We start from the raw sequence: 22,697 nt of genomic DNA, 5'->3' as shown, positions 1-22,697 counted from the left end.
AAATTTAGCTTCGTTTGACAGGGTTGGTTTGAAGATCAGAGGTCTCTGGTCCTTAACCTGGACAGTGGCGCTGAGCCCTGTGAGGTCTGACAGGCCGGCGGCCACCCCAGCAGGCACCTCGTCAGCTCCAGGTGTTGTTATTTATCATTGAAGACACAGTTTGAGAACTTGGTCCAGGTTTTAAAGAGAATCAGCCCTGCCCTTCAGAGGGGTGATGGGTTTTACCATGGGAAAGGTGGAAGCAGATCCTCAGCCGCGTTTTCCCATGTGAAACGTGTTTCAGGAACATCCAGACGTGCTCTGACACATTTACTGATGATTTTTTAATGGCACGAAAACATCTGTTCTGAAGATCCTGCAGCACAGATCCTACGCTAGTAACAGAGTGTAATAGTTTCTCTAATGCTATTTTATCTATTTATCTTGCTACTGCTACATCACTATTCCTGGGTATTACAAATGGCTACAAGTGCAGCTCCAGAGAATAAAGAGAAAATCAAACCAAGCACAGCACCACAGAGAAAAAACCTATGCTGAACCACAGCATTTTCTATCATCTGTTTGAAAACTTGACTCAGGTCCTAGCCTGAACTGTAACTATCAGCTCAATAGTACAGAATCTATCGATTACAAAGTACCATCGCCTTGCATTTTTATCACATTTTTCATGCAAGAACCTGAGAGCACTGTGCAACCGATTCAGCAACAGCTCCTGTGAAGTCAGCAAGTATCATCCCAGCCTAAGGGATGTGGGAAACCCGTCCAAAGAGAGGTTGAGATGCCCCAGGTAACACAGCGACAGGGCTGGGAACAAAATGTATACAACTACTATAAAAATGCAGACAGCTGGTTACAGGGAACCCTTCCTCCTGCAGTCCTTTCCTTCTGGTTTTGTGTGGTAAATATTCATGCATTTGGTATTATTTACAGAGAGGGAACTGGAGAACAGGAACTTAAAATTCAGGTTGCATCATGTTATTTTAGAAAATGAGGAAGACAATGAAGATTCTTATTTATGCACACAGGCAGCAGTAAGGGGGTTAGTTCATGTTTTCTCACTTTCATTTTTAGTCCGAAGGCCGTGAACTAGACCTGGAATTTACATGTTTCTGTTCCCTAAGTCCTTAACTTGGACTTCTAAACAAACTCTATATTTACTCTGTTATCTTGTATATAGAAAAATAAAAACATACTATCAAAACCTCACAATTTATTATCATTTAGCACAAATCATGGCAATCTGACTTAACCCTTCTCAATTATTCCAAACCAAAACACCCAGGAAGACTATGTTATGCCCAAATGAACTTAGAACCAAGTGCACACATGGGGGAATTCAGATGATGCACTTACAGAACTTTGAATTTACTCCATTGCAAGAAAATCTTTAAAGCACACTGATAAACAAGTTAAGATATACACTGGTTTAATTCCTGCTGGTTTACCCTACTTGACACTAAATATTTTTGAAGAGCAAGAAAAAAGAGTAAGAATATTTAATCCACTAATCTCGGGGGTAAAGCATGAAATGCAGCAGAACTTTGCTTTAATGGTAGGCAGAGGGGAGCACAAGCACCCTCCCCAAAACCTGTCCTTTGATCTCCAGCAGGTTAATATCACAGGTCAAACATCCTCCCTCCTGAGTGCATCTCAAACCTCGGAAGGAAGATGCACAAATAGAGCCGATATGCCCCACTTTTGACCCCTGCTTTTGTGCCCTTTGGAGTCCGTGACCCCCATTTGTTACACGAAGTACAAAAGCAGATGAAAGGAACCCGGAGCACGAGCTGGAGACTCAGGCTCCTTGAACTGTGGCTGGAAGGTAAGGAAAGCAGAATTTAAACCCAGATCAATCTGAACTTAGAGCATTTTGACAAGAAGGCTTCAAAGAAAAATCTTCTCTTCCCTACCTGAAAATAGCAAGATATAGATCTTCCCAAAATACACTTTAACCTTCTCAGTAATTTTATACTCATTGCTCACATTCATCGGTCTTTTCACAGAATCCCAGAATGTGAGGGGTTGGAAGGGCCCTGGAAAGCTCATCCAGTGCAATCCCCCCATGGAGCAGGAACACCCAGATGAGGTTACACAGGAAGGTGTCCAGGCGGGTTGGAATGTCTGCACAGAAGGAGACTCCACAACCCCCCTGGGCAGCCTGGGCCAGGCTCTGCCACCCTCACTGGGAACAAGTTTCTTCTCCATTTTAAGTGGAACCTTTTGTGTTCCAGTTTGAACCCATTACCCTTGTCCTATCATTGGTTGTCACCGAGAAGAGCCTGGCTCCATCCTCCTGACACTCACCCTTTAGATATCTGTAAACATTAATGAGTCACCCCTCAGACTCCTCTTCTCCAGCTCCAGAGCCCCAGCTCCCTCAGCCTTTCCTCACCCGGGAGATGCTCCACTCCATCATCTTCTCAGTTTGGAAAGTGAGTTCAACTGATGTATTAAACTCAAGCCCCCAGGAAAGGGAGGGGAAACTAAAACCAACGAAAACAACAAAACAAAATCCAAATAAACCTGAAACAGTTCTTCCTCCCCTGAAAGATGTAAACCAGAGTACTTGACAATTCTTCATGAAATTTTAAGGCTGCAGTAGTATAATCTCCAATATTCTAAACCATGGACTGGAACTGTGATGGGAAATAAATCCAAATTAAATAACAGAGGTGATCGCCTTTTGTATTCATAGTTTTCCATCATTCCAGATTATTGTTTGTTATTTTCAAGTTGTGATGACAAAGGAATAAATCTGAATTCTTTTACATAAGGGCCCAGATATTTGAAACAATTTCCACATATCTACTATACACATTATGGAGAGAGAAATAACATGGGACTTACCTTCTGAAAAACTTGATAGTTGGATTTGGACCATATGTCAAGCTACAGTAGGAAAAAAAAAAGTTATATATTACTACACGTGATTATTGAGAAAAAGAAGTTAAGCAGTTGTTCAAATTAAAAAAGCAGGCAAACAGATCTATGGAGACTTATTTCTCAGTTCGCTGTTTTGAACCATTGCCTTTACTTATTGCAGTCGAAGAACAGGAATTAATGACCTACGATCTCCTTTGCATCGCAATGAAGGATGAGCATAGTTATTCACAGTTGTAGTAAAAATATATATATATATATATACAGGACCTGTTGAATTAACACATTGTCTTTTAAAAAAAGCAAAATCTCCATTTGTATGGGGTTGTGGCTGATCTATGCAAATATTCATCAGCTCAGTCTGTTTCTGAAATGAGGGCATTTTTACTAAGTTTATGCTTGTCTTGTGTCTGAATAAGTGATTCAGTTACAAACGACACAAAGAACGTTTAGCTGAATTAAGCCCAAGCAGTGGTCTGCTGGGGCTAAATAAAGCATCCCTTAGGAAACTGCATTTACATTTGAAGACAAAAATCCCACTAAAAGAGATTTAAGGTTGCAGATAACTGCACAAACCCATGACACGTATGTGTGCTCAACTATAGACAAACTAGAACAACAAAATTGAAGTAAGTTTTATTAACCCCAGAAACCAGAAGGTAAGGGACATGTTAAACAATTTCAACTGACATGCTAATGCTCTTTTAGCCCAGCCCTGTGCAATATCTTGTGCTGTGTCAAGGAAAAGCAGCAACAAAAAATGAGGAATTTCCATCAGTTCCAGCCTTGCAAATCACTTTTTTTTGCTACAGATCCCACCGGACAATTCCATATGCACAAAACTTGTCATAGGAAAGGTGTCTGCTACAATATTAACCTTGGGAATCTTAATCTAGACAGAAGAAAATATTTTCTGAGTAAATTTGTGAAGCAGATGAAGCTCTTCTAGCGCTTGATAACATGGTCAGACTCACGCGTTCCCACCATGGGGTTTATCTCCTTTACTATGAAATCCAATTTATTATTTCAACTCTGTCTTATGGTAATGCCCGTAAGTTATACTGAATTAACAAGTCTTCTAAAAGGCACAAAAATGAGAGTCTGAAATGAAGGAAATCACAGAATCCCAGAATGTCAGGGGTTGAAGGGCCCTGGAAAGCTCATCCAGTGCAATCCCCCCATGGAGCAGGAACACCCAGATGGGGTTAGGTAGGGAGGCAAAGCAGGCAGGGAGGGGGATTGCCCATGGCCCCGAACTGGAACTGGCTGCCAACCCTCATCATCTTTTCTGTCCCCTACCTCTGCCCGACAGCGACGGGGCAGGGGCTGCCTCAGGTCTTCTCCCTCTGCCCAACAGGGCAAGGGGTTCATCGCTTTTTGTGGGGTATCCCCCTGGAGCCCCTCTGAGTGGCACGCCAGGGAGTTCCTCCACCAGTCGATTTCCTTTTCACACTCCCTGATGGTCCTCAGCATCTCAATCTCCTCCTTAAGCTTCGCGACCATGTAGAGCAGACCTTGCGGCTGCTCACACCTCACACAGGTGGGATGCTGCCATCGTCACCCGGCAGCAGCCGGCTCTGGCACTCCCCGCAGCCATAAACCTGAACAGCCACGGTTCGGGGCAGACAGTCTGTCTGAGTTGCTACAGTCTTCTTCAGACAAGCTCTCTTTCAGACCACGGTCAGCAACAGTATGAGACAGTGGCAATAGGTGAGAGAGTCTAACTAGCAAAAGGTGACAACCTCTACACCCTAGCGCACAAGTTAACACATCGCTAAAAAGGTTCAGAATGCACAAAGTTCCTGCTTCTAAATACTGGCACAGAAGTGACACTTGAGTCCCCGAACCTCAATCTGGACAGAAGGTGATGTTAAAGACTTTAAAAACCAGTTCAGGACAGATTTTTCCTGGCTCAGTACCACTGACCTTGCCATGAGACCAAAGGCAGCTGATGTCTCGATGCCTTTTCCAGGTCGGACTAAGACAGAAATACCCCGAGGCATGAATCTCCAAACCTTTTTGCATTTACCAGCTCTTAGGGTGGGATCAAGAACCTGCGTGAACACCAACACCCTCATACTCTAGAGTCCATTTCAGCCTGGACTTGGACCTGAGCTTGATTTAATAACAGACCTGAGCCTGTTGGGAAGGAAGCATCGCATTTCCATTTAGAAAAGCCTACATTTGAATATAAAAAATTAATGCATATTTTTTAAAAAATGTTTTCATGTAATTTAAGGCTTTCTTTGGCTGCAGACAGAGTTGCTATAATTGGAATGTATATATGGTTTTGCTAATCTCTAGTGATCAAACCAAGTACGTGATTCTCTCTAGTTAGACTCAAGATCTAAAAAAAAGTCCACTTCAGATGCTGCATTAAGATGAGTCCAACAGGTTCTGAATGTTCATTAGCAAGCAGGAAGACTGAAAAGCTGAAAAAGTAATGAATGTCTGTCTTACAGACGTGCTGTTATCCGAGTTAAAAAAAAGAGAAAGAAAAAGCTACCAAACCCCCCAAACCACATGCATACATCCTAAATGAATGCCCACCTTTCCCCCTGAAACAGAGGATTAAGGCAGAGGCAGATTAAAGAATGCATCGTTATAGGTCTATTATTCTTCAACTTTTCACTTTCAATCAAGACACACATTTGTAACTAAAAAACTGCTGAAAGCACAATTTCAGGGCATCCTCTGCATGTGAATTAAACTGGGGCTTTTTTTCCCAATGCCCCACTCTCCCCACCCACCCCCGGCACAAGTAACAAGAGGCCATTTTCTGAAGGTCGTCTGAACGATTTCAAAGGCGATAACAAATCAGAATGTTCCCTGCATCTAATATCAAACAGGTCCGGTGCCAACACTTATTAGAGAAATCGGATTCAACCCCCCCGTCACCCAAACACACACACATCCAGCTTTGAAGTGGAAAGAATGCAGGGATCAGAAATTACCCGAGAGACAGCTCTGCCTGTCTTTGAAGCTTTCCTTTGATACTACTATTTCTTTTCCTCTCTTACGCTAGGAGGCTAAAAGCTGCCTTTTCTTATTGATATGGGGTAATTAATGAAGCTATAGAATTAACATAACCCAAGTTCCTTAACGTGATAATTCAACAGAGACACTTATGTTTCTTTAGTTAAGTATAACGGATGCGAAACCAGGAATTTGGTTAGGCAGCAGTGTTAAGTACTCACTCTAAATATGTCCTGTCAAGGTGGTTCTTGGTCTCTGCATCCAAAGAAAAGCGTGGTATTATTCTGCCAAAAAATCCCAATCCATTTTGATTTTTATTGGCAGACTAGGGCTCCTAATGGCTCAGCTGACAATAAGGGTGAGCTGCGTAGCTTCATTTATTCAGGCATCAGGACAACACTAGTAATTAATTACTACCCATGGTTAAATTCCAGTGCACAAAGAGTGTGTCAGAGTTTGAAATTAAGGGTGGCACGGTGCCATCACGAGAACCACGGGGCTAATTAAAATGCAGCAGTAAGTGGTGGAGGTAACGGGTTCATACGGTAAGCAAGAGAGACCACAGAGCGATCAGCGTCCGGAACCCACGACACGACAGAGCCTGCCAGATCTCACCCGTTGTTTTCACCAAATGTCACCAAAAATGTCTAAGTTATGTAGCTGGCAACCTGGCAATGACATATTCTGTGGGGTTTGTGAATAACTGAAGAGAGAAGTACATGAAGCACTTAAGAAACGAAATTATTCTTTGTCTGTATAAGCAAAGCGTGAAAATAAAACCCTGGAATGTAGTATCCTATTTTAATCAGTGCAAGCTTAAGACTTCTATTTTTTCACCTTAATTTTGAAAGTATTTAAAGCTGTCAGAGGGAGTACGCAATTTAACTAGACTCCAGCACAGTAGAAACCACGTGAAGCTTTCACATGAACTAGTAGGATGCCACCATGGACCATTCCACAACTGGGGGAAACATCCACATTTGGTTTATTCCTATACTTGCCTGACTAAGGGACCAGAGGACCGTCAGCACTTCTGCTGTTTGCACTCACCTCTTCCATTTTTATTTATTTTTCCCCAGTAATGTGAAGTTTGCTAAACCAGTTGTACTTTCAGAGATGATGACCTCCCTGCTCTGCAAATCCTTGGCCTCTTCTCTGCACAGTCCATGTTTCACTTATGGTCCATGTGACCGTTCAGTCTCCCCATGATGGCCATTTCTTCTTTTGTTGAATAGATTTTCCTGCCCCAAATCTTGCTTTACCTGCAGAAATCCCCGCACTAAATCTCACTTTTGTTACTGAAAGGACCTCCTGCTCTGTGCAGCTCAGAGAATAACTCAACAGACCCTCATTTGGCTATTTCAGCTTAAAGAAACACAACCATTTATCCAGCGTCCCTTCTTCAACATGGCTTACAGAAAAGACAGGAGTTTCAAAATTGTCGTATCGTATGATACGATAATCTCATCGCTGCTGTTTGCAGGCATTAAATGCTTCCTAGGAACACATAAACCAACGTCCAAATCAGCAATGACTGTGCAAACAGCTCAATGGAAAAAAGACCATCTCCTACTGTGATCCTGAGTGTTCTCCCCGTTTTTGTTATTTAATAAAGAAGATACATGCTGATCTTCTCTTTTTTTGTACTCTTCTGTATCTCTTCTGTGCATTTTTTTCCCCTATAGGGCTATAAACTGAGAAGCCAGGATAGTTTGGTGAAAGCTCACTGGTACTTTCCCAAAAGCATCTGTTGTGACAGCGAAGGAATTGGAATGGACTATGTTTGCAACTGACTGTAATCACTCATTCCCAGCAGGCACAATAAGTAAAGCAAATCGTTGCAAGAGCACAATCTTATTCTTATTCTTCAATTACCAGTGTAGTTAATTAGTGAAAAAGAGGGAGCGCACTGTTTGTCAATATGTGCTCCAGTTGGCAAAACTAGCAAGCTACGCATTTATTCAATCTTCCAAGCCAAATTTACTCATTATTTAAGTGGCCGCAACTCCAGTTCTACTTCAGTTAAATGAAATGTTCCAACTTACACCTAAAACACAGACCTTCAGGTTTGCGAAAGCCCTGGGATGGCCCAACAGAACAGCAAACTGCCACGGAATGGTCCGTGTAGCCTCGCGGGAGCAGTCACAGAGCGGAGCTTTGGACACAGAAAGCTAAACTGGTAGATAACAGACTCCCTGCAGACTGGCTTAAAGCAAGAAAATAAGCCAGGTGTTAGCACCGACGCTTTGGAGCGGCTGAACTGCTCCCCAGGGACAGCGGACACAGGTTAGTGCCCAAAGCTGGCCTTGGTGGGACCCGCTGTCCCCTCGCAAACGATGACAGAGGAACAGCGTACGGCTCGAGAGAGGGTGAAGCTGGAGCTAAATACAAGCCCAGCACCAGGTGCTGAGTTTCGGAAAGGAACTCTTTTACTTAGCTTTTCAGCGTATATAGCATTATTTTATTTCAAGGGAGCTTCAAAGGAAACTGGATTCATCAGAGGATACCCAAATGAAGGGTGACACGGGAATCCATCAAGCACTGTCAGCGCTCCTCAGGCAGACAATCATGTCACTTCTGAGCAGAATTTGGGATGAACAGGGGCTGGTGCTCTAAGTCTGTATTTATATGCTAATATACAGGGATATGGTGCAGCTGCTCCTGCATTTTTGAATAATGCAAATCAAAATCAAGCAGTTTTTGTTTTACTACTTCTTAGGCCAATCCCCTGCCCTTTGAGCCAGAATCTCTCTCTGGGAACACAGCTGCAGTGTCTCCTTCAGCAGATCAGCTCCCGGCCTTTTGCCGGGAACGGAGGCTCAGCCTCAGCGCCGCTGAACCCCGGGTCAGCGCACAACGTGCTACAACACTGTTATCACTTTTGAAAAGAAAACAGTCTCACCTCATTATAACATGGCCTATGGGTGCCAAGTGCTCATCTTGATATAATGAACTTTTTGTTTTAATAGGCTTCATAATCAGAAGAGAAAGCTCCAGAGAGAAAACTATGTGAAACATGGAGGTATTTAGTACTGTTAGTGGCAAAGGAGAGTGCTGGTGGATGTCTCGGAAAGAGAGACCGTTCCACCCCGAAAAGAGAAACAAGCTGAGCTGCAGGCCGTCAGGTCCCATTAACATCTTGCGATGTGCTAAAGAGCCACAGGGAGTGTGTGCGGTCAGACGGAACTTGAGGGTTCAAGCAGGGTGAATTGTTCATAAAACAAATCGCTTGTGGAAACAGGTAACACTTGCTTTAACAGCTGCTGTTCTGCGCTATTACTGACAGGCAAATTCTTGAAGACAACCTACCAATGATCCTCACGGTTCTGTTTCTCAAGTTGAGCACAAAACTAGCCCACGATTTCCCAATGGCTCTTGGTAAAGAGAAATCTGAACCCTGGGCTATTGATGTGCCGGTACGCTGAAAAAATGTTTTCTCAGTAGACATTATTAACGAAGCAACTGGGGTCTAAGGTGATCAATTAGAAATTCAGGTGAGGGCTTCAGAGCTTAGAAAGAAGTCAGATATTTGGGTATGAAAAATCCAAGCAAAGCATGATAAATTGAAACCAGAGCATCCTGCAAAACATCCACAGAGCCTTCTGACAGTTTTACGTTTCTAGCATCCTTGTGAGGGGATTCCTGTTCTCTGTCCTTTAAATACCAGGTGAAAATAAAACTGAATGTCGCTGGATATCCAAAAACCTACCTTGCCATCTTCAGTGTAGACATTTTCATTGTAGCCTTTTACTATTGTCCGGTCAATGAAGAGGCTCCGCATCACCACTATCACTTTTAACACTTTTCCTAAGGTAACCTGTGAAGAACAAGAGAAGGACAAAAATGAGCTGAAGGAGAGTCACAAGACCATCAAGTTAACGGCCTAAGCTGATGCAATTTCAGTTTTCAATATCTTACAGATAGACCAAAATAAAAGATCTAAAAGCACTGTGTGTGTTATGAGAAAGAGGGAGACTATAAAGTACAGAACAAACAAACATTCATTTGCAACTGAAAATGTAACAATTCACAGAATTCCCTTGTGTAGGCATGACACCACAACTCAATAACTTGTCGAAAACAACGAGCAAATGTGATTATTTTCGAGGTATTTGATATTCTCCAATATAAAGTCCACTCAGAGAAAAATAATTTGAAAGACAAAGCGGACTCTTCTCATGGCAGCATTTAAAAGCATGTCATGAGTTCAACGGAAAACATTTCAGGTCCAACAAAAACGTGAAATTATTTAAAAGGAAACTAGAGCTAAAAAGTAAGACCGTTACATTTTCAAAGGTTTAATTTTTTTCTGTGAAAGTCGTAAACTGTAAAGAATAAAACTAGTACCATGGAAAAAAACCACAGTATCACAGGGTCAGTCAGAGTATAACAACAGAAATAAGCCTAAATTATATTATGGACAAAAATGCAATAATCAAAGCATTTTAATTGAAAAATCAATTTACATTTCAAAGATGAACTTGCACTTCAATATTGTTGAGATGTGTGTCTAACAAGAATTCTTCATGTTTTGTTATACAGAGATTATTATGGAGTTTTTCCTCACCCACAAAAGCATGAAACTGAGATTAAAAAAAAGACAATTGGGTCATTTTAATATTTCCCAACCAGCAGTGGCTCATTTTCCATTGTCTGTGTTCCAATGTTTCCTCCAGTATAGACTAACACAGGCTAGAACAATTGTGTTTTTACTGTTAACCTCAGCAGAGCTACACCCAGAGAAACCAGTCAATGTGCATCTCTATTGATTTGTTACATGTTTTTCCTTTTTAACTCCTGCTAATGACTCCCACCTACCAACTTGTTTCAGCACCAGTAACCTCAACCTGATGCTCACTAACAAGAGACTAATGGGCAAAGTGACTCTGAAGAGCCAAGATGCTTCTTCCCCATGGAGGAAGATGGAAAATCTGGCACATGGACTCCATCTCAAAGTTGATATGGAATATTTTATATGTCTCCACACACTTTAGTGGTTGCTCACTTCTTTGCTCTTCCCTTAGGTTCTGCATTCACGGCATCTCGCACTGCTGCCGGGTAGAAACAAAAACTGGATGAAATTGAACCGAAGCCTGTGTAGGATGTTCCCAAAAATCCTGAGAGTGAAGAGCGGAATGTAACAAGCTGAAAAATGCCACGTTTGGCACTTCATCTTCCTTAAATATCCTTATTGCTGGCCTCAAACCTCCCAACAAGATTTACCTACACAAATGCACCCAGGCAGTGTGGTCGTACAGATAAACAATAAAATACATTGCAGTTTTGGCCAGGTTAGTGCTCGGCTGTCTGAATTAGCTCTTCCAGTGCTTGGGTATTGACATAGAGAACTTTCCTATTTTGTGTCGCTGTTGTTTTGACATGAGATTCCTGTAGATTTTACATTGGCTGGAAGAGAGATCGGGACTTTCCGATGGTTCTTGCAGGACTGTATCATTAGTTACGTCTGACAGAAGCAGAAATTTTGTAAAAAAGCATAGCTCAGAGAAATGATAGTTTATCATTTTAACAGCATGGAAAGAATGAGGAGAGTGGTACCAAGAATGAACAAAAACCTGTCACCAGACTGGAGGATGCTGTAGATTTGGAAGCCAAGAGTATGTTCCACAGCTATTTCCAGGGCAAAGCACGTTCTGTATTGTACACAATAAATGGGACACCCTTTCTTTTTTCCTCTAATAATCAAGACTTGTAACTGTTTTCAGGACTTAATGTTTTTGTTCACCTCAACCATATTTTACAACTCGTGTTTTCCAGCAAACCATTTTCTTTCAATGCCCGCTCCACTTAGCTAACTGGAGTCCATGTTCAGAAAATATCTACGTATGGAACATAATTTACACTTATAGTCACACAACCGTGCCCCTACAGACCACCTGAAAGAAAGTAATACAAAACTAATGGCTCTGGTAAAATGTAATTTGATGGTCCTACTCTGAGCTCCATTGGTCAGGTCTCTGCTTCTGGAGGTCAAGACTCACCCAGATGGTCCCTATTTAATGGGCACTAAAATGTCCCTGCATTTCCACACATATCAACGGAAAGAAACTTCTTTTGTTTTACAGAAAAAGATGCTTTTCAATTGTGACAAAAAGGCAACAATTTCCTTTCTAAGCCAACTTCTCCTATTAAATTTCAGCTTCTTCTGTCGATATCCTGTTAAGACAGCACTTGGCTTTTTAATATTTTGCCTGAAGGATATATGCCAACCCGTCCTTGATGTAGAAAATTTTAATTCAAATCAATACATGTGCAAGGTCACTTTAAAATTCAATTAATATGAATGAAAAAATATGCCCCACAGTTCTGTGAGCTGAAAATGGAACAGTTGCAAGTTAAATACTTCTGTAGCTTCTGTTTTGCTCTGTGTAATAACAATGTACTTCTGACTGCCTTTTAACTAAAGTACACTCAATTCAGACAGTTAAGTTATTCATAAATCCCCTGCTTCCCAAAATGGCAAGCTCCACAAGAAGGTAGGACAGGCAGCTGATTGAAATCTGCAATATTATGCAGCTTTTCTGACAAAGATAGAGAAAATAAAAGTCTTCTTGAAATATCCCAGTTTTAAAAATATTTTGTCTATCACCGAGATAATTCTCAAAGACCATATGACAGACACCGTGTGCCAAGAGAGGGGAGGGGGAACGCAATAAGCAGTGAGAATGGTTTAGATCATTTTTTGTAAGCCTGCTAAAAAAGTTCCCATTTAACATCACTTACGATTGGAAAAGTAATAGGTGCCTCTGCAAATAAGTCAGAATGAGGGTTGAAATGAGTCTACTAAACGAAAATTAATTTACCATGCCAGAATTCCGCCTGGAGGAAACAGCCTGAAATCGCCCCCTTTAATTTTGCCTCTTCGCTGAAACTGGTACCCAATGAAAAGCCATTTTTTTTTGAAAAAAAAGCATTAACAAACATGCTTTCTTCCAATTTATTTAAAAGTTTGATATTAGGAAAATGTATGCTGACAACACCCAGCTCCACCGCTTTGCAAAAACATTCCCAAAGCTCCAGATTTCCCCTCGGCATCCCAGGGACTTTGCTGCTGGTTGGAGCTGCAGCTGCTCTGCAATGCAGAGCGAAGAGACAAAAACCTTATTGCCAGTTAACACGGGTACCTCGCTGCTTCTATAGAAAGCAGCACAAGGTTGTATATGCTTTTTAATTCTCCTTAGCAAACAATAAGGCAACGCCAAACCAGAAATGTAACCAAGCTGTACATATTTCCAGCAAAAGGCCAGACACCTGTTTCTTGCCATATAGGCAGTCATAAGCTTGTCCTCCCACTCGTGTATCTTACTAATCAGTACAATGCCTGGAAATCATACATATATATACACTGAAAAATAAGGTTTTGTATTAAAAATAATGTAAAAAAAACCCACTCAGACTTTCAACTAGTTCTTTTTTTTCTGATGGCTCATCTGCTGCTGGTATGAACGTTGCACTTTCCCTCACATGCTCATTATTCTTTAATGATGCCTATTTGTAAATAGCAAGATAAGAAGCAATTAAGCCATTAGAGTCTAAATAAACAAACATAATAATTAGGTTCTTTACTAGGATTTCTTTTTTTATGTAAGGGCTGGAATTTACCTTTCATTAGTCTAACCTAATTGCAAGAGTGCATGATAAAGAGTCAACATAAATGAAGGACTTTGAATGATTTTGACATATTAAGGATGAGCTGACGATCCCCTCTCAGTAACAAGGCGTATTCTCTTAATAAGGTGAACAAACTGGCACAGGATACTGTTCAAGGGTTAAAAAACATATTTTACCAGTGGCCAGTCACACTTAGGGAAGGGTCACCTCAGCCCAGCGTTGTTATAGATGATGGAATAGTTTCCGTCTCATTTTCCATTCTAAATTATAGCACACCAGAGATTTTACAGGGATGAAAATGTAGAATATATAATACATCTACGGGAATATCAACACACACCTGTGAACCTTTAGGACTGGGCAGCAGCCCTGGGGCACACGAAGCCTGCAGAGGGAGTGAAGGTGAGGAAATTCCCCACAGGTCTTTCTCTACTTTTTCTGCTCTTGTTCACTATCCCATCAAAAGACTCTTCCTCACCTTCCTCATTCTTACATCACACAAGCAGAGAATAATTTACAATTTACTTGCCACCCCCTGCTCACATACGTTGCTGATCCAAGACATTCTTCTTCCACACGTCATAGAATCCCAGAGTGTCAGGGGTTGGAAGGGCCCTGGAAAGCTCATCCAGTGCAATCCCCCCATGGAGCAGGAACACCCAGATGAGGTTACACAGGAAGGTGTCCAGGCGCAACCAAGGCAGCCCCCAATCTTTACCGCTTCAACCAGCCCCTCCTTGTTAGTGAGGACGAGGTCCAGCAGTGCGCCTCTTCTAGTTGGCTCCTCCACCCTTTGCATCAGAAAGTTCTCGTCAAGGCGCTGGAAGAACCTCCGAGACTGTGGCTGGCCGGCCGAGTAGTCCTTCCAACAAACATCAGGGAAGTTAACACCCCCACCACAACCAGGGCACCGTACCAAAGTGTTCAGATAATGCTTGTTTTATTCAGATACCATACTGTTTGCCTGGAGTTAATTAACTATATAGACCATTTTTATCCTGTTGATGTCTGTTGGACTGTTGATGTCATACCTGCCATTGCTTATAAAGGTATTTGATGCAGTGGTCGAGTTGTTATATTAAAACATCTTTAAACACAATCATTCCATTTACCAGAAATAAACATGTATTCATCTTCTAAGGCACTGGTAAACAGTGTCCATAATTCAAGAATGTGCAAATGATCGGAAGGAGATGGGGAAGAAGGGGAAGGGAGTGAGATTCTTCGCACCTTCAGAATAGCTGGAGACTTTGCCAAAGAAAACATCTTCAGGAAAAAAGACCTAACACGGAAAGTTTCAGCCCCAGACCATACAATTACGTGTGTCCATGGAAATCAATTTATGTCCTTGCCTGTAGAAGTGGAAATTTCATGGTCCAAGGCTCATCCGGTGTTTCAAGAGGAATAATTATTGGCCTGCTGGTCTGAATCTTCTGGTGAGTAACCTTTGTGTCGAGCTCAGTTCTCCCCAATCAGGGTACGACTTTCATAAAGCCGAGAACTTGGAAGCAAAGAGAAAAACAAACTGTTCCTGAGAGCATAAATGCTGTGTCTTGAAAGGTTGCTACCTCCTGGTCCTTTGAGGTTACTGCTTCCTCCAGACAATAGGGATTTTTCTTAATGCTTTAGATTTATACACAGCAATTGTACCTCATTAGTCTGGATTTATGCTACATAGACCAAACACATAAATAATTGAAACCTTTCAGAGCTCTGTGAAATCCTCAACTGATTCTAAAAGCAGTTTATCATGGTATTTCAAGGTGCTGTTTAATCCCAATCTTCACTAGTGATTTTTCAATTAATCTTTTAATCACGCTATGCATAAAAAAGGCTAAACATAGAATTGTATCAGCTTTAATAACAGTGTCATGCAAAATTCATTTGCAGCAGCAGCAGAGGGGACTGTGGACTCCTTAAGGTTTTTGTGGGATTTTGTTGGTCAAATACAAGTTACAAACACTGGGTAAATATTTTTACAGATAATTGAATAGCTTTCTGTAATTTGAGCTGGTTCTTAAGCATAATGATATGTATAACTAACTTCCAGTTTGAAAAATTCAGTTGTTTCTGATAAACCAAAGCTCAAGGCAGGAATCATGGTTTTTTCTTTCCAAGTTATTTTACGAATTCTTGATGATAAATTAATTTTATAAACTTATACTGATGCCTCCATTTTTAATAAAAATATGAAACATGTTTTTCTACAATTTTATTTATTCTCCATAAAATCAGACACATTTGCATTTCAACTTTCAAGCCTTGTTCCAAGCATTTTAAACAGTCTGATTGTATGGAAGTGGGCTGTATTAATTGCAAATAGGCTAGACATCTGTTCACTGAAGCTAGATACTTTCTTGTGTCTCATTGTTGTTTATCAGTGTTTTACATAAAATCGTTTTTTGTTGGAAAAATGGATTCTGAAACGTATTATTTGCCCATGAAGAAAGGCCACCAAACTGGGGTTTGTTCCACAGACCCTGATCCTGAAGAACCGGGGGCGGGGAGGAGGAATTTGCTAACTGATTTGAAATTAGTATTGGTGTCCTACTTGGCAGGAAACTATTTAATGTTAACCTTTTCAGATCAATCTCTTTTCTCCAAAATGCTTTAGCAGTGTAAATTCCTCATCCCAGTCTGGTGGTTCGCTCAGGAACTGGTGCACAGTCGGCACTGGATACAGGTGGGCAGACTCATGGTAGGGATGTGGGTCTGTTCACGTTTGGTGCCTTAGGCACCTCATTTTAGGCACATGTGATGAATATTCATTTAGGGATTTGCTGTCTTGGAGGTAACAGCTGGGTTTTGGTGTTTGATGGAGCCGCTGGGATGTTTCAGGATCTCTGGTGGGAGCTGAATCTTGAGGAATCACTTCTGAGCTCATAGTGGGACTGTTGTGATGGAGGTGGCTTCACGGTTTGCCTCTTTAGATTAAGAACCAGCATTTAAAAAGTATTAAGCCAACATCTGGGGTCATATTAGGGGCAGTCAATGTGGCTTCACCAAGGGGAAGTGGTGCTTGACGAACCTCATTAACTTTTATGAGGACATACCAAGATGGGTGGATGATGGCAGAGCGGTGGACGTGATCTACCTTGACTTGAATAAGGCATTGACACAGTCTCCCACAGCATCCTCACAGCTGAACTGAGGGAGTGCGGTCTGGGTTAACGGGTAGTGAGGTGGACTGTGAACTGGCTGAAGGAAAGAAGCCAGAGAGTCGTGGTCAATGGGGCAGAGTCCAGTTGAGGCCTGTATCTAGTGCAGTGCCTCAGGGGTCAGCACTGGGGCTTGTACTATTCAACATATTCATCAATGATTTGGACGAGGGAATAGAGTAACTATCAGCAAGTTTGCTGATGACACCAAGCTGGGAGAAGTGGCTGACACTGGAAGCTGTGCTGCCATCAGAGACCTGGACGGGCTGGAGAGTTGGGCAGGCCCAGGCTGCCCAGGGAGGTTGTGGAGTCTCCTTCTCTGCAGACATTCCAACCCGCCTGGACACCTTCCTGTGTAACCTCATCTGGGTGTTCCTGCTCCATGGGGGGATTGCACTGGATGAGCTTTCCAGGTCCCTTCCAACCCCTCACATTCTGGGATTCTGTGGTGCTAAATCACAAGGGAGCAACTCCAGCTCTAACTCGGGATAAGTTCAGAGTGAGACATCACCAGTGCTGAAGAACCCTCCCTCCTTCTGGGGGAGATGCCCATTCCCGCAGCACCTTCCACGGAACGATTTGTGCCTGAAAACAGCAAAAGCTTTTGTAGCAGTTGGGGACAGATGGAAAGTGCCATATTGGCAACATCAACTGAGACAGATGGGAAAGAGGGAAAACCTGCCTAAAAGAAAAAAATTATACACCCATCCCACAGTCACGTACGAAAATACTTTATAAACAATCTTCTTGATCTCTGATCCAAGGAAAATACGCACACCACTGGTTCAGTACGGGACTGCTGTCTTGTAGCAACAATAACGCCCTTGATTTTGAGAGCAACTGCAACATGGAATTCACTAAGTTACTACCGCTTGTAAAAGGAGTTTCTTTTACAGTTATCACTCTCCCAACTTACCTTATTCATAACACCAGTTACATCCAAAATAATTTACCTAATTTCCTAATTGTTCCTGAATCTTGAGAGGTGTCGTGTATATTCTGACCTCAAAAAGCCGTTATTAGTGGAAGGGACTTTATACACAAAACATTGAAAGGGTTTCAAAGTAAGGAAGTAAAACCAGACATTTTTTTATAGCGAAATAGTTAAACATGAAGTCAGCTTAAGAAGAAATGCTAAAGCTTCCAAGACTTATAGCTTCTTAAGACTGCACTGATGAATTCAATTCTTTTCTGGAATGTATTGTTCCACTTGGTGAATCCGACAATTGCAGATTAAATGTTTTAACGCCAGCTGTTTATTTTAACCTCTGACTCAGTTAATCTCTTGCAAATTGGGGGCTGTTCAAAGAAAGTTAATAATGGGATGCTAGACAGTTGATTAATTAAAACTAAACATAATCACAGCTATACTTACTATAGAAGAATTAACAGAACCTCTGAAAAATACAGGCAAAAATCTAATCATAATAGTGTTTTACAGTTGACAAATGCTAAAAACAATATAAAACCTAAGGAGCGATCCTATCGTTGACTTATGTTGACTCAACTTTGTTTTGACAAAGTATCTGATTTTCAGACTCATTTTACCATTTGCTTGGAAATAAGAAATATACTTACATATACATTACACCCAAGTCTTTTGTAATAGCCTATGTGAGAAAGGAAAAAATAGGGGGAAGTGCCATAAGAAATCTGAGCTGCAAAAGACAGATTTGGTCCCAGTTCTTCACCTGTGTATACGGTATATTTTCTAGTTTTATTTAAAATTTGGCAAAAGATGCAACTTCTGCCTTTCACCCTCCTAGAGGAGAATCCGCATCCAGCTGCAGACTCCACGTCCACGTTGTTGTCTTAGAGGAAAAGCTTGAGAGATTTCTCTCGCTATAAGCGCAACAGCTGCCTGTGAAAATTGGTGTCAACAATAGGTTCTTGGGGAATGAAATCTTGCTTGGTCAGGCAGAAATAAGTGCAGTGTATTGGACTTGTTTATCTCTAATCCAGCCTTTACTGTTCATTTACCTCCAAGGCAAATTCTCGACTTCATCATATAGCAGAAATTCATTGGCCCAAGAACAATTTGAACAAATTTAAATCGTATTGGTTTCCTCTTTCTTGCTCCCACCACTCTTTTCCTTTTTAATTATCATGATTAAGACTCATTCATTGCCAAGACAGCTGAAAAACACAGTGAATTTTGAGTTTGCACTCATATTTCTATGGTCACATTTAATAATAAAACATAATAAATCTTTCTTCTAAAGATGGAATTCTTTCTGTCACTCATTTGTCTAAGAGCAAGAAAGATCACACATTGCTGTGATACATGAAGAACAGTATGTTTCTGAAAAAAAAAAATAATCTCTAATAACCTGCATTTTAGGAACAGTAATTCAATCCCTTAAGAAACACATCTCAAGGGATTAAATGATCCAACTTACCAGAAGCATTGCAGAGGTTCCATTGGGCCGGGATAACTGGATAGACATTTCAGGGAACATCCTATCAATCCGACTGATCACATCATCGACGTATCTACCAACCAAACCAAACCAAACCAACAGAATTAGCACACATGTTCCTCACCACAGCCTCAGCTGTAAATTCCTGCCATCACATTTCTATACTTCTGCCTCTGGAGGTCAAAGGATACATTATCAAGATTACTCTTCCAGGGTGGGAATTCGTAGGTTGCCACCTCCTTACGCTCTCTTCGATAAACTAAACAAATCTCCTCAAAGTCTTGATACATTCAGGATTTTTTTCTGAATCTCTCCAATTTATTCCATGCACTGGTGACTCTAAAACTGGCACATCCCAGGGGTTTCTCTGTGGTGATCAAACACAGAGGCCAAATAACACCCTCTCTGCTGGGTATAACCCCTCTGCATACACAGACCACAGCGAGCCAGCCAACGTTTGTCTTGGTTCCCGCTATCACATTAAGAGCTGACACCTCTCAACAGAGAAAACTTCCTTTCGGCAACCTCGTTTCCCAGGACACGCTGCCCCATCCCATGGTCGTGTTTTGCATCCTTCAGTCATTCCTCTGGACACGATAAAATGCACATTACTTGTTTTCGCAGAGTTTACGTGACGGTCTGTATCAGCTGTGCGCCGCTGCCAGTTCTGCTGATGTACGGGGCGCTACCGCCTGGCTGGAGTCTTCCCCCAACAGAAAGTTTGAAGTTGGGTGAGAAAAGAGAGGAAAAAAGCACCTCTCTGACCTACTGACCACCCCCCTTCTAATCCACCCCAGGTACCATTGGCCTTCCTGGCCACAAGGGCCCAGTGCTGGCTCTGCAGATAAATGGAGCTATCGCTTGTGCATGAATAGAGATGATCGACTGAGACCAGGCAAGGAGAGATTGTGTATTTCTGGATCAGTATGTGGTCAGAAACACAATGCACATGATGATGCAGAATATTGCATAACTTCTGTTTTCTAGTTTTCCAAGCTTTGGGCAATAATAAGTAAAAAACAATCAAAAGACACAGTTGCATAAAACAAGGGCTGCTTACACAATGACACAGTCTATCTGCATTAAAAAAGGAAAATTCAAGTAATTTTAAATCATAGGAACAACAGTACGACTTGGGCATTTAATTTGCTTAGGCCCTTCTGAAAAATCCCAGGGAACATGAACATTTATTCTTTGAAAATGTGATCCAGGCTGGTTGGAGCTCACCAGTTAGTTCTTCAGCTCTTTTCTACATCTGATTATTTTTTAAATGTAAAAATTGTTCTGACCGCATGCCTTAAAACTTGACTGAAACTCAACTGTCGCCTTCTACCAGCTGAGCAGTATAAGGCAAAACAGGGCACTCACAGGGAACTTGTGAAGAGTCTTCCCTTTGAGTAAAATCACACATACAGCAAAACAGAAATCATCTAATTCGTGATTAACCAGCTCCTGAAATCAAAGATGAGTTCCTAAGACAATTTGGGCTCAGAAGCCTGCAAATTTGTACCACTCTTCATAAGTCAGTTGACAAAACCCACACACTTCAGGAAATGTAACGTTTCCCTTTGCAAGGCTCAGCAGCTCCATCAGGACCATCCACGCAGCTTGTTCATACTCTTCTCAGTTCAGAGAACGTCAGAGAAAATCCAAGACCAATACGATAAAAGAGCATTGACGCACATATTCTCATTTTGCCCCTTTGCCTTTTTTTCAAGTAGACATCAGGGTTTCCTGAGGACTCATCAGAACAGAAGGGCTCTTCAAAGATGCATATATAATTACTAAATTAGCCCGACTACATGGCGGCCTCAAATATAAGATGACAAACAAGCCAAACTAAAGCAAAATTCTTCTCTAGATACGTCCTTCAGAGAGGACATCTGGTAAAACATCTTGCGAAGGGATGGATACGATAAATCAAATGCAGCAAAGTGTAACTGGTGACGACTTCAGAGAAAACCAAAGAACACATGATAAAGACAAGATAAGTGTGGTCCTGATGCTGTCTGGAAAGAGGGTCAGAGAAAAAGCTGCTGTCTGGAACTTATTTTACAGAACTGAAATACATTAATTTAGTGCCAAAATAAGCAGAGTCACAATTTACACATCTCCGTCCAATCAGTTTTGGCTCAAAAAATATGATAGTTCCTATTTATGTTACAGAACTCTCTACAGTGTCTCAGAGAAACGTAGCACTTAAAGATGGAGAAAAGTCTACTCTTGCTCTTTTCTTCTCTAGAACATCTATAAAATGCTCACATTTCCTTGACTCCAGTACTAAAATCTCTAGCTTGTTTTGTCCAATTTCATCTCCAGCTCTAAGCTTCGTGCCAGGCTCTCTTGTCTCTAGGTGTTAACACTGTCCTCTTGTCCTTTCTGAACAAACTGCTTCAGTGCTTTTTAACTCTCTTTTCTCACCCAACTTCAAACTTTCTGTTGGGGGAAGACTCCAGCCAGGCTTCTCCTGGCTCCTCTTGTTTCCCTCTGTTCCCTTCTCATCTACACACTAACTCATCCTCTGCTCCTCCTTCAAAGCCTCCGTTCCCGCTGTGAAATCTTTATTCATGATATTTTATAAAGGAAAAAAAAAAAAAGAAGTAGTTACTTTTTGCAAATAACTGACTGACTTCCAACTACCACGAAGTAAGTTGAGGGCAGAGGGGGCAAACCTGAGTCTCTCGAGTTATATGCAGTTCATCAGTCCTGGGGGTACAACATATGATCAGCAGGAGGGAGTTTTGGCACTGGAGCATCTTGGTAATATGAATCCACAGGAGCGGGGAGAATAAAGCCAGAATGGGAGGACTGCAAGGAACAAAACTGCTAAGATACCTTGGACAAGTTCTTAAGGAACAAATTTGCTAAGATTCATGCCCAGCTCACAGAATCACAGAATCCCAGAATGTCAGGGATTGGTAGGGACCTGGAAAGCTCATGCAGTGCAATCCCCCCATGGAGCAGGAACACCCAGATGAGGTTACACAGGAAGGTGTCCAGGCGGGTTGGAATGTCTGCACAGAAGGAGACTCCACAACCTCCCTGGGCAGCCTGGGCCAGGCTCTGCCACCCTCACCATGAAGAAGCTTCTTCTCCATTTTAAGTGGAACCTCTTGTGTTCCAGTTTGAACCCATTACCCCTGTCCTACCATTGGTTGTCACCGAGAAGAGCCTGGCTCCATCCTCCTGACACTCCCCCTTTATATATCTGTAAACATTAACGAGATCACCCCTCAGTCTCCTCTTGCCCAGCTCTGGAGCCCCAGCTCCCTCAGCCTTTCCTCACACAGGAGATGCTCCACTTCATCGTCTTTGTTGCCCTCCCTGTTGCCATCTCCTCCCTAACCTGCAGCGCAGAACCGAGACAACACTCATCCGAAAGATTCAACAGTAGCTCTACGTTTATTCTCACAAGTTAGCTTGTTTTCAACTTTCCTTGAGATGTTATTTCGGTCATAGAGGAATTACATTTCATTATTGAGTAGACGCAAAAGATTAAGTTATGTGCTTAAATAGTCTAGAAGTGTTTACATATAAACACAGGGTGGTCTGTTTCAAAAGCATATGCACAGATCGCTGGATCGAACACTTCACCATCTGCACTTCTCGCTCACAAAAGGCCAAACCTGGTACA

The 22,697-nt window shown here is 41.8% G+C and overlaps 1 protein-coding gene across 1 annotated transcript in view; it reads right to left on the bottom strand.

Annotated features, from left to right (window-relative positions):
* Window positions 1–22,697, bottom strand: part of MED27 (mediator complex subunit 27) — an 80,505-nt gene that overhangs the window by 8,497 nt on the left and 49,311 nt on the right. Inside the window, exons 4-6 of the mRNA XM_005512862.3 lie at window positions 19,043–19,136; window positions 9,566–9,673; window positions 2,848–2,889 (exon numbers count right to left, since the gene is read on the bottom strand). Coding sequence (XP_005512919.1) covers window positions 2,848–2,889; window positions 9,566–9,673; window positions 19,043–19,136 — 244 coding nt within the window. The remainder of the gene's footprint in view (window positions 1–2,847; window positions 2,890–9,565; window positions 9,674–19,042; window positions 19,137–22,697) is intronic.

The sequence above is a fragment of the Columba livia genome, chromosome 19 (genome assembly GCF_036013475.1).
Source record: "Columba livia isolate bColLiv1 breed racing homer chromosome 19, bColLiv1.pat.W.v2, whole genome shotgun sequence".
In the NCBI taxonomy this organism is placed as follows: Eukaryota; Metazoa; Chordata; class Aves; order Columbiformes; family Columbidae; genus Columba; species Columba livia.
The sequence above is the reverse complement of the archived record's forward strand: the minus strand, read 5'-3'. Positions and strand labels throughout refer to the sequence as shown.